A 13619-nucleotide genomic window follows, 5' to 3' on the forward strand; every position below is an offset into this window, starting at 1 on the left:
CAGAGATCTCTGGGAGAGCTCTCCCTCATTGATATTATGTGGGGCTGGGAGGTCTCCGGTGTTCCAATGTCCTGAACTCAGCTTTCCCACCTCAGAGGCACAGGCCTGACACCCAGCCAGAGCACCAAGACCCTGTCAGCCCCACGGCTCAGAAGAAAATGGAGAAAAAGAGAAGAAAAAAAAAAAACCTGATAAATAAATAAATAAATAATGAACATAAAAATTTTTTCTTAATTAGTAAAATAAAAATTATTTTAAAGTAATAAGAAAAAAAAGAGAGCAACTAAACCAATAAAGAAATCCACCTATGATAACAAGTGCTAAAAACTATACCAAGATAAACATAAAAATCAGAAACAATCAGTCACAGACAGCAAACCCCAAATCTGCAGTTGCTCCCAAGGTCCACCGCCTCAATTTTGGGTTGATTTGTTGTCTGTTCAGGTATTCCACAGATGCAGGGTACATCAAGTTGATTGTGGGGATTTAGTCCTCTGTTCCTGAGGCTGCTGGGAGAAATTTCCCTTTCTCTTCTTTGTTCACATAGCTCCTGGGGTTCAGCTTTGGTTTTGGCCCCGCCTCTTCGTGTAGGTCACCCTCAGGCATCTGTTCACGTGCAGACAGGACAGTGTTAAAGCAGCAGCTGATTAGGGGGCTCTTGCTCATTCAGGCCGGGGGAAGGAGGAGTATGGTAGTTATAATTGGAATGCAGGGTGAGCCTGCGGCGGCAGAGGCTGGTGTGAGGTTGCAACAGGCTGAGGTGTCCGGTGTGTTCTCCTGGGGAAGTTGTCCCTTGATCACGGGACCCTGGCAATGGCGGGCTGCACAGGCCCCCTTTGGGATTTAGATAGTGACCTGTGCTTGCACACAGGGTTCTTGGTGGCTGCAGCAGCAGCGTTAGCATTTCATGCCCATCTCTGGGGTTCAAGCTGATAGACTCAGCTCATGCCTACTTCTGGAGCTCATTTAAGCAGTGCTCTTTCTTCTGTGGGCAGACAGGGAAGGCATCCCCTCTCCTCGCACACCCCGAAACAATGGTCTCTTGCCTCTTAGGCAGGTCCAGACTTTTTCCTGGACTCCCTACCGGCTAGCTGTGGTGCACTAGCGCCCTACAGGCTGTGTTCACACAGCCAACCCCAGTCCTCTCCCTGGGGTCTCACCTCCAAACCTGGAGCCTCAGCTCCCAGGCCCCGCCCACCCCAGTGGGTGAGCAGACAAGCCTCTCAGGCTGTTGAGTGTTGATCGGCACCGATCCTCTGTGCAGGAATCTCACTGCTTTGCCCTCTGCACCCCTGTTGCTGCACTCTCCTCCATGGCTCTGAAGCTTCCCCTGCACCAACACCCTGTCTCCTCCAGTGAAGGGGCTTCCTAGTCTGTGGACACTTTTCCTCCTTCACAGCTCCCTCCCAGAGGTGCAGGTCCCATCCCTATTCTTTGGTCTCTCTTTTTTCTTTTTTCTTTTGCCCTACCTATGTACATGGGGATTTTTCTAGCCTTTTGGGTAGTCTGAGGTCTTCTGCAAGCGTTCAGTAGGTGTTCTGTAGGAGTTGTTCCACACGTAGTTGTATTTTTGATGTATTTGTGGGGAGGAAGGTGATCTCCACGTTTTACTCCTCTGCCATCTTGAAGGTCCTCCCCCATTTTTTATTTTAAGACATTTGTTGCAGATATCTTTAAATATTGTTCACGTTCATCACTCTGCTTTATATGCTAAAGCCATAAGATTCAGAGATAAGTCTTATTTACTATATCATAATCACTTATAATAAAGGGCAGAATTAGTACATTATCTGTCATATTCTATACTACTAAGGAATCAAATATATATAGTAAAATAGTAAATAGTAAATAGTAAATAGATCTGTACAGATCTTGCATGTGGCAACAGTGGGGCTGTGGCTCGAGTCCACTTGTATATTTTGTGTATTGGATATCACACTTCTGTGAGGTTTTAATATGTTTGTGTTTGGTACCTCTTTAAGGACTGTATGTTTCTTGAGAATAGGGATAATGTCGTAAAATCTTTATTTTCTCACTACCTGTCACATCACTTGGCACACTATGCATGCTCAATACTTGTTCATTGGGTGGAATTGTGTTTAGTTCTAAGAAGCCAACACTTTGATATTCATGTTTTAGCATTTGTTTTCATCTGTGATATGGGAATGTATAAAAATTCATTCATCTTACATTTTAGTATGCTGTTAATTTTAATGAAATTAAAAATGTGGAAAAGAACAAAAGAAATCATTACTTAAGATTCCAATTAAAGAGCATTAAAACATGGACTAGTTCACATGTGTTATTCATGAAAAACCTCTTTTCAGGACGTAAAAGTAGGTCTCAAATCAAATTATATTATCACCCAGGCAGGTGGTACTATAGCACTGAAGGGAAAAAAAAGAAAATCAGGGAAATTAACCTAAAGACTGTCAGAGAGAGAAAAATATATGAAAAATATTCAAAGTTTATGAAATTAGAACCTTAAATACCAAGTTTGAATTTGAGTAAGTTATGCTCTTGTCTTAACTTCCGTATGAGGCCAGGAAGGCTACATGCCCAGAACTATGCAGGACAATGTGTGGCATCAATTTGATTTTCTAGCCACCATGGAAACCTACCAGCTGTCACTACATAACCATTAGGTTCAGAAAAATCAAGTATCTGAAGAAAAACATATTTCAAAACTGGGAAATTCCATCTACTTTAGTGACCCTCCATGTCTAAAATACTGCCAATCCTCTCACTTTTCCAGGTGGAGGGGAGACGGTCAGTGATGGTCAGAGCCAGATCTGAAATAATGAGAGCCCTCACCATGCCGCTGTACAGGCTCTAAACTATCAGGATCATAAAACATTACCAGGGTGCTTAAATATCACAGGAAGTATTACTGCTCAAGAAAAAAAAAAAAAAAAAACCATATATAATTGGCAGTATTTTTCAGGAAGAGAATCCTTTGTGAATTAAAAGGCATATATTGTCAAACTAATTGGGAGTAGAGTGAGGCCACTGAGACAAGTTCAAACAATAGACTGTAAACCACGCCCCCCCAGCAGATGATGGGAGCCATTCACAACAGTTTTTCTTGGTTTTTCTGAATAAGAATACACGAAATTATGGCTAGGAGGGAATTACTGTTCATGCCTTTTGTCTCCTTACCACTCAGTAAGCAACCATTCTTCTAGGCAAATGTGAACAAAAAATATTTAAAGACTGTTGAATTGGTGTACTCCTCTGAAAAGTTAACTAAATTTTCACAAATGTCACAGCATACTCTTATATACCTCTGTTTAGAATGGAGGTATTCTTAGTTCTTTCTATTTCATTCTTTCCCCCAAGGTCTTTGCCAAGGGACCTTGTAGGATTTCTTATCTTAGAGGTCCTTAGGCAGAACACAGATCATGCTCTCCTAGTGACGAAACAATAAACACTAGAACCTCTTAAATGTCTTTCCTAAATTCCCACTCTGGCTCTTATTATTCCATGTTTTAAATGCTCCTCAATTAAAGGTTGAAATGTTACTTCGCCTATGCTAAAATCCTTTCACTTCTTTATAATTTCACTAAATCCTGTTATAGTCATGGAATATGTTCTTTTAAAGGTAAGGTTACATCCTAACCTGGATGTCATCTTCCCCTCTTACAAAGAGATCCTGGATACTACAGAATTAGGCAAATGACATAATTTTCTTGGGTTGAAAACTAAAGACCCATGGAGTAAATGTAAGCCATCAATGGTTCACCTAGCTGACTGGGGAACTTCTGAATACAGATTAGGTTGCGTATAAATAATGCTTCTAGGATCTAAAAGTCAACATATATGATCATACAAATGTTCAGCAAAGATTTTGGTAGACCCCAGCTATGCAATGTGTGTCACTAAAATATTCTTGTCTTTTAAGCACTTCCTAACAGAATTTTCACCTCTGATATTTATTATCTGAGGCTTGTTTTCTTCTCTTTGAAGTTGTCTTTTTCTCTGCAGTTTGCAACACTTTAATAACGTGAAGGGCTCCACTCTAGAGAAGCACTGAAGCAAAGAAGAGCTCCATGGAGCCACACTGCGAGAATTAAAACACATCACATTGACTCAGCCTTCCCCCTCTGCCTTCTCTCTGTCAACTAAAAAAAGTTATGAATAAAAAGGATTAATATGGAAACACACATATACAGGGAGTTTTGAGTTTCCTTTTGTACTTTTACGTGTGAAGAACAAAAATATGTCTATAAAGTTGCTAAAGCTTAGTTCTAACATCATCAAGTTCTCTTCTCTGAGTCATTAAGTTGCTGAAGCCCAGAAAATCAAATTTGGTTTAGGGCTGTTTGATAATATAGTAACACAGTAAAATGTGATTCCCCAATTAGCTCACGTAATTAGAAAATCAAACAAAAACATGCTCTAAGTGGCTGGTGGGCACACATAAGTAAAGTCTATTGTCATTCTTTATTATTTGCTGATGATAGTGTTATGCCTTCAATTAATGATACCATATACAAATTCCTTATGGAAGAGAACCCACAAGCGTCTGTGTTTATAAATCAGATAAATAATTTAATTACTTAGTTCAGTCATTCATTCATTCACTTTTTTTCCCCTTCATCATTTCTTTTTTGCCAGCCTCTATTAGGTAATGGGGCTATCTGATCCTTGCCTTCTATAGAGCTCTCAGTATGTAAGAACTATATTTAAATTCTTCTAAGGAAGGGACAGTAAACTGAAGGTAGAACATTACAAAAATTATGGCTTTTTGGTTGAAAATTAGATTTTTCTGGCTGATTTCTAAATGTGAATGATTTTGCCAAGACATATATAAGAAAAAAGAAACCGCCTATTCAAGAATTTTCTTGCTCAGAGGTTTTGTCTGGCTGAGAAGGGCTCTGATAGATAAAAGTGGGAATTGAATATTTGTTAGATTATTTTAAAGTAGCTCTTCATATATTCTGTATTCATGTCTGTTGAAATCTAAGGCATATGTTATATGTTGCCTGGCTATATTTAAAATGTTTCTCTCTGTAAGTTTAAATAAATTTAAGGGTTGGTTGGATGGTGAAAATGCTTTCTCACTAGGAATTTCAAACATGTCCCGGTTTGTTCTTTTCTCATTGCTACTGAAGGCATGGTTACATGGTCCAGGGCTTCCCAACAAATATAACAAGAGGATAGTGGGGATAAATTACCTGAGCTTGAACCAATAAAGAAAAGGCATTTCTTATCTGACATGGTCATTCTTAATGCTGTTTAACAGCCAGAAATGTCATATGGTTGTGCTGCCCTTGCCACTGATTTCTTAAGGTCATATTTTAGTGTCTATTCATGGAAAATTTTAAAGATATTAGGAAATTTTTTCCCCTTGTAACTGTAACATTGCCCCTAGTTGGTTTATTCTTTGTAAACTCAGAGTGCACATTTTGTATTGTTTCCTCTCCCCCAAACATCACAAAATTCTAAGGGATGCAATAAGCATTTTTTTTCTAGAGTCTCACTCACATTTTAGAATAGCTTGGATTATATTTCATTTGGATGAAAACATACAATCACAAACGTCAATAAAGTGCGGTTTATTCATAGCCAGGATGAAATTTAACCCCCTAATGTTATTTAAAATGCAGCTCTCTCCTCCTCAAAATGTATTTAATATGTCTCTCTATTTTTTTTTTTCCTATTTACAGGTCAATGGAACAGAAATTGAATATGAGTTTGAAGAAATTACACTGGAGAGGGTAAGTAAAAAACCCAATAATCCAAAACCCTAATCTTGCATTCCACATTCTGCATCCTAATGGGTTGTCTTGTGAAAATGTGCGATTGTGTCTTATACCCTGGAAATTTCTAACAGCACTCACAATGAGAATATTAATGAAATGCTTGCAGTGGAGGGCATGGAGACAAGCAGACCGAATCACCAGAATGTTCAGTATGTAAACTACATTGCCAGGATTTGGAGAAATGAATAGGAAAGACAAATATTCAGTGAGCTTGTATGATACTCTTTTCCTGTTGTTTTCATTATACATGTTTTTCTGTACATTTTAAGATATATTATAAAATATTTTCATTTATGTGATATTAATACTATCTTCATAACTACCATTACCATGCATTTTTTAGTTTAAAAAAACAAGTGATGGATTTTAAAACCTCCCCCACAGAGAAAAACATAGCAACCCTGCAGAGCTCTGCCAGTGTGTTGTTAAGACCTTGGCATGGGTTTGACAAATTAGGGAAATTCTGTGTACCATAACCCTAATATATAAAGATATTTTACAGAAGAACAAAAGAAAGGCCAAAGACCGCCTAGAAAAAAAAAAATGACTGAAAGGTATTAACAGGACATTCATCAAAAAAGAAAAGGCCAGTAACATCCAAAAACCTGCTCAACCTTATTATTAAACAAAGAAAACAATGGTACTAAACAGTTTTTGTCAACCCCATTGACAAAACATTTAAAAGAAATGTTAATGTTCACTGCCATTGAGTGGGCCTGGAATTGGAGTAACCATGAAAGAGCAGTTTAGAAACATGGATCAAAAGCTTTAAAATGGACACTTTTTGACCCAAGAGTTATAGAAATACACAAGTCTACAAAGAATGTTCACATTGGTATTGTTTATAATAGTGAAGACTGAAAAAGCCAAGTATTTAATAATACATTATTATATGTCCACATAACAGAAAATTGAGTTATATTAATAGTATTTTAGAAAAATATTTAATTACAAGGATAGGCGGTCCAACCAGACTCTATTATTAAATTAAAAATCAAGTTTAAAAATGACATTTAAATATAATCCAATAAACACAAATAAAGCTATATATGAATAATACACATTCACAACTATTTACATAAAGCCTGGAAGAATATACACCAAAATGTTAAAAGTGTTTAAAAAGTTAAGGATTTTTGGGTAGTTTTTAGTTACTTCTTTTTGTTTATATTTATTTCCTATACTTTCCATAATAAACATGTAATACACATATATTAAAAAATAAAAATGTAAGTATTTTTCCTAAGCTATCATTCAAGCATGAAGTCAGACTCTAGATCTACATTTACATGTATTTTTCCTCTTCAGTTTACTGATAATTCACTTTCCTGAGTCAGGGAATTTCTCACTTCCAGCGTAAATTTTATTGTGAGTGGCTTTAAAAGGAAATTTACATTAAAAGTTAAGAATTTGACAGATGGGTTCTTTAAAACTTCCATTATGAACTTTGATAAAATTTTAAAGGCAGGTTAAATGGAGAAAAGTGAGGTTTGTGGAAAATTAGCTTCAATGAGAAAAGAGAAGACATTTCTCCTTCTAAATTACTAATCTTCTCTCTGGAATTAGCTACATAACTTGTGGGATGCAGTGCAAAATGAAAACGTGAGGCCCTTGTTTAAAAACTAGTAAGAATTAAAAGATGGCAACAGCAGGAGCCTTCCAAATGTAAGACCTTGTTCAACTACACAGATCTCATTCTCATGGGGCCAACCTCTCTATCTCTGAAGTAAAACGCCATTTAGTTACCCTGGCTTTACAGGTCAGAAATAGTTAGAAGCTAACATAGGTGTGAGGTAGAACATTCTCTAGGAGTCAGACAATTGTGGGTTCTAGTATGTGTTCTGATGCTTACTTGCTTCATGAGACAGCTTGCCATCTCACTGCCTTTACTTCCTGCCCTAGGGTTCCTGACCACACTCTGAACCTTGTGGTGCCCATTAGCTGTACCCCCTCCAGGACCTCTGTGTCAACCATCATCTTCTCAGAACACCACCTCCTCTCTGCCCTTAACATTTATTCTACTGCCCCCACTCCAAAAATTCTTCACCCCCATTGGAACCTCGAATTATTGATTTCACCATTTACCTCCTGTTTTCACCCTTCTTTATGCCCTCCCCTTCCTCCTCCCCTATAGCATATGTTTCCTGGTCCCATCACTCTAATTCTCCTTCTCGCACGCTCAACATTTTTTTTTCCTCTCTCTTTTTTTGTGTTCATCCAGCAAACTCTCAGCCCTTGTTAATCTACCCTGGTTAGACCTACACCTTCCTACTTACTCCATGCCAGCACCTGTGTAACTGAACATAGCGAGAGAAGCACCTAGTCATCTCACTTTAAATTTATAGCCATTGGTTTCAAATGAACGCTCAAAACACCCAAGCAATTCTTATACATTTCTTTAGAAGAATCACTTTCTCTTTCTCTGGGACAAAAGTTTCATATCTCATTTGCTTCCCTCAAATCTCAAACACTCCCTCCCTCATCCTCACTCTTAACTATTGATCTCTCTTCATATGGCCTTGAGAAAATCCAAGCTATCAAATGAAAACCACCTTACTTTCCTACCACCAGGTCCACTAGTATGCTCTCCCCGTTACAATGAAAGAATTTGCCCTGCTGCTTTCCAAGGCCAGCTCTTCACCTGTGACCTGGTCTCCATAACCTCTTATCCATTTAAGGACTTTGCTTCTGGAGTTTTCTCCTCTCTCTCCTGCAATATCAGTTTCTCTCTTGCTTTTTCCCAGATAAATTTAATATAGACATGATGTAATATCTCTTATCTTAAAGAAAAAGTATGTCCCTTGACCCAATGTTCCCCACCCCCATTATTGCCTCATTACTCTATTTTGCTTAACCAAAAATCTAGGGAAATTGTCTATTTGCATCAACTCCACTTTAGTACCTCCTTTTCTTATTTTAACCTATTTCATGTTTTCATCCTCACAGTAGTCCTAAAACAGTCCCTATCAAAGTCACAGCAGGTTCCATCTTGCTAAATACAAGCATCAGTTCTCAGTCCTAACTGACTTCTCAGTAGCATTTGATGCAGCTGTCATTGCCTCCTTCCTCAAAGATGTTAATTTCTTAGCTTCCAGAACAAAACACTCTCCTGTTTATTTACCATGTCTTCAGTGCCCTTTCTCAGTCTCCTCACCAGCTCTTCCTCTAATTGTTGGAACACTCCAGAAACCCAGTGCACAGGCCTCTTCGTAATCTCTCCTCATTCCCTTGGTGATTTCATCCAGACCCATGGCTTTAAATACCAACTATCAACTTCAGATTCCCAAATCTGAAGTCATGACCTCTTTCTCACATTCCAAATGTGTACAGCTAGCTGTCCAGCTGGCATCTCTCCTGAACATTAAGAAGATCTTCTAAACTTGATATATTCCTAACAGAATTCATGATTTCCCTGCACTCACTATCCTTAGGGCCAAAACTGCTTCTACCCTAATATTCATCATCTTAACTAATTGGCTCTATTATTTTCCTTGTAATTCAGGCCCCCCAAAACAATAATAATATCTAAGAGTCTTGTATAATTACTCTTTTCCCTCCGTATCCAGAACAAGTCCTACTGGTGCTACCATAAAAATATATTTCAAAATCAGTTGCATCTTACCACCTGCTCTGCTGAATCCTGGTCCAAGTCAATATCATCCCATGCCTGAACCACTGCAATAACCTCTACTTTTGCCCATTCTTCTCCACAAAGTAGCCAGAGTAACCTTTTTCAAAATAGAAACCAGATCCTACCCCTTTCATTCCTAAAACCCTCCGAGAGGTGATGATTACACTCATTATCATCACCTACAAGGCCTTATACAATCTGACCTCTGCTTCTGTCTCCAATATTATGCCCTAACCATCAACATCTAGAACATTTCACTTCAGCCATACTGACTTTCTCATCAGTCCTCAAATGCCAAGCTTTTCTCAACTCGAGGCCTTTGTATATGGTATTCTATATGCCTGGGAAAGTCTCCTGTCAGCTCTTTATAAGGTTTGCTCATTTCAATGTTTAAATGTCAACTCAAATGTCTCCTTCTCAGAAAAAATGTTTCCTTTGTACCCCATTTAAAGTAGTGCCAGCTTCCCTATCACACTTTTTTCCTTTTCATAGCTTTATTCTTTTATAATTATACTTACTAATATCTGAAATTTATAGTACTTATTATTGTTTACTTTGTTAACATCTATGCCCCCCCTAAATGTATACTATATATAAATATATAGTCAACTCTATATCCAGTTTGCCTAGAACAGTCTCTGGAACGTAGTATGCATTCGGTGACTATTTGGTGGGTGATTGGATTATGCCTGTGCTCTGCCTCTAAGTACAGTGAAGTAGAGACACATGGCCTATGTTTGACTCCTGTCTCTATCACTTGCTGGTCAAGTTACTGTGAGTTGAGTCCTTAACCTTTCTGTGCCTCAGTTTCTACATCTGAAAATGAGGCTAAGGTATTTGTAATCACCTCCCAGGACTCTTGTGAGTAATCCACGCGTTAAGATAAAGGTTTAGAATAGCATGCATCATAATTATTCTTAACATTTCCGTTATGCTAATGTGGTAGTTCTCACAAGTGTTATTTATCAGGATCAATGTGGAGCTTAAAACCTAGCTTCCCAGTGTCAGTGAACAATTTACGTTAATCTAACAAGAACTCCTTTCATACCAGCTTTCCCTTTTTTTTTCCTTTTTTCTTCCCCAGTTACTTGGTTAGATGTCAGACATCCAATGATGAAGTTATGGTCTTTGCTATATGTGTTTGCAGCTTACACGTTTTCTACATTCCATCTCCATAACATTTAATTTAGTAATAAACTAACCCCCTTTAGTAACATCCCTGTGAGGTGGATATTGCTAACTTCATTTAACACATTAGGACACTCATAATTTAAATGAGTTTAAATTAAACTCAGAAATTAACTCACTTGTCAAAAGTCACAATCTTAGTAAAAATGGAAGTAGGATTCAGCCCCATACCCAACAGACATGAAAACCTAAGCTCATTGCCACTAAGTTAAACTGCACCAAATTAAGCTCAAGTGTTTTTTCTCCAAGAAACTTTTCTCGACTTCCCCTCTTAGGAAAGGTGCCCCTTCATAAATTAACACAAGGAGAGAATTTCTCACACTAAGTGATGAATAAAATGTCTTTCCACTGATCTGTGAGTTCTCTGATGGAAGGAATTTTATTCTAGTGTTCTTTATATTACTATGATGATATAAAAAGAAAAGGGAAAGCCACTGGACAATTTGAGGACAAGCTGATGACTCCTCTCCTAGAGCATCACTGGTCAATGCATTGACCACTTGCCACACATGGTGAATCCCGCACATGTCTTCTGTACATTTAGCTGTTGAACACTTTCTGAACAAGGGCATTGGGCACAGTCCTTGTTTCATAAAATTTCACTGCCTGGGGGAGGACACAGAGAAGTAACTAGGCAGAAACCATAAAGAAGAACAGAATGCTGTGGCTACCTGGCCCAGAATGGAGTACGCCCCTGAGGCATTATACCTGAGCTTGGGTTAAGAAAGGTGAGAGGAAGCTAGCCATGGAGAAGGGAGTAGAAGAAGAGGGCCTCTCAGGAAACGGCAAGTGCAAATGTTCAAGGGTCCACGGAAGAGTAACATGCTGAAGGAACTGCAAGTAGTTCAAGATGACTGACTGCATTTCAAGGTATGAAGGAGGACTCGGAGAGAGAGAGACCAGGCTGGAGAGATGGAGAGGACTTGGAATATAGGTGCCTTGGATAACATTTAAACTTAAATTTTAAATTTTATCTTGAAGGCAGTAGAGAGCCTTTGGAGAATTTTAAGCAGAAAAAGTGACATAATCATACTTGTGGATTCAAAAGATCACTTTAGCTGCAATATTGGGTGTACATTTCATGGGATTCAGGAGATGATGCAGGTATGCCATTTAAGACATATAATTAATGGCTAAATTCTGTCAATGGTGATGAAAGAGGAGATGATTCAAAATATGTTAAGAATGTTAGAAGAACAGATTCTGATGTTTTGTAGGATGGGAAAATGCTAGAGAGAGCAAGGAACTCAAAGATACCTAGACAGTAATCCAAGAAATTCATTAACACAATCTGGGCCTCTCAGCGATGGACACCTGTGATATTTCAAGCCTTTCTGACACCCTCAGCTCTTGTGACGTTAATAAAGGTAGCTGAGTATAAAGTTCATGCCTCTGAGTGACTTATCCATTATCCATATATGAAGTTAATAGGTTACGTACCCCTAACATGATTTGTATCAAGAGAAGCTAGTTGACCCAGCATGGATAATAGATTCATCATGCCTTCATAACCCTGACCAGCATGCATGTCTACAATTTAGCAGAGATGTTGAAGTGACTATCTGACCATCTGCCAACCCCTACCCCCAGCCTCTAAAAAAAAAAGAACATTTGCAGTGCTTTCCTGACAGCTGCACAATTTATGACCGTGTGACACTATACGAATGTTCTGTCTGACAAGTCAGGGATATTCTTTTGCAATTTAAAAAAAAAATCAAAGAGCTGAGCCATCTTCCCAAATATAAATCATTGACTTTTGTTACTTATTATTTGACCCGTGATAAAATAAACAGATTTATAGGGAAGAGAAAAGTGACTGATTTATTGCACCCTGCAAATTCCTGCAGGTGAACCGAGTTTGGGGTATAAGGTGGGTAACGTGGGAATTTTTTAAACAGTATTTGTGAACCGCAGGTAAGAAGTGACCCATTAAAGTTGTCTACTGATGGACTTTCCAGACTCATCCAGGTATCCAATTAGTTAGAAATTCATTGGATGTCTGAATCACTTAGGCCAAATTTATTTATCTCACACTATTGAGTTTTCATGAAGATGAAAATTCCTAAATTCAAATGGAATTAAGGGTCTATTGCTTCAAGTAATGTAGAGGCTTTAGGGTTTCTAAATGTCTGGGTTTTTTCTGGGTCTCTTTAGCTATTTCAGATTAGTAGTAACAGGAACAACAAGCCAGAGTCCTGAAGGTATTTGAGGGGGTTTCATATAGTCAGCTATAGCACAGTCTTATTCTATTTTAGTTAAATAAGTTTTAATGCTAGATAATTTTCTTAAATTTTATGTATTTCCAATTATCAGTGTATATTTTAGTGTGTTTGAAATATATGCACACGTATGTCTATTTAAGGACATAGATACCATCCAAACCTAAGTGTGTATTTAGATATAAAAACATTTAATATGTATGAATTTTGATCAAAGTTTTATTGGCTTTGTGGAAGGTATTGCAAGATTTGTAGAACAAAAGTAGATTCACATAAGCAGTAAAAAAAGCACAGTCTTTGAACTCAGACCTTATTTTGAATCCAGAATCAGCCACTTTCTATGTGACCTTGAACAAGTGACAGCCTGTGAAGCCTCAGTTTTCTTCATGATGAATGCGACACTGATATCTATTTTGTTACAGCATTGCTGTGAAAAATAGAAATAACATATGTAAAATGCCTAAAATAGTTCATAGAACGGCATAGATTCTCAGTATTATTAGTTTTTATAAAGTGAATACTCACACCTTTATCTAAGCCTCATTATTTTTAAAGATGTCACTGTTGGTATAACTTCAGGCTATGATTCTAGGGCTAAGTCAAGTGGCAAATGTATGCTTTTCTTTCGTGTGGACGTGTGTGTGTGTGTGTGTGTGTGTGTGTGTGTGTGTGTATGTGTGAGAGAGAGAGAGAGAGAGAGAGACTGTATTTATGGTAAATGATAAGCTTCTTAAGTAATCTCCAAAATGTATGTGTGCCCAATTATCAATGTGTTTTTTAAGCATGTTAAGTATATAAAAGGAGTCTGCCCTGAGT

At 37.9% G+C, this 13619-nt stretch overlaps 1 protein-coding gene across 2 annotated transcripts in view; it reads left to right on the forward strand.

The window, feature by feature from the left end:
• DLG2 (discs large MAGUK scaffold protein 2) overlaps positions 1–13619 on the forward strand; it is a 2041254-nt gene that overhangs the window by 1347531 nt on the left and 680104 nt on the right. For both annotated transcript variants that reach the window (XM_073808350.1, XM_019948680.3), the window contains one exon: positions 5670–5720. In XM_073808350.1, coding sequence (XP_073664451.1) covers positions 5670–5720 — 51 coding nt within the window. The remainder of the gene's footprint in view (positions 1–5669; positions 5721–13619) is intronic.

Source organism: Tursiops truncatus, chromosome 8 (assembly GCF_011762595.2).
Source record: "Tursiops truncatus isolate mTurTru1 chromosome 8, mTurTru1.mat.Y, whole genome shotgun sequence".
Lineage (NCBI taxonomy): Eukaryota > Metazoa > Chordata > Mammalia > Artiodactyla > Delphinidae > Tursiops > Tursiops truncatus.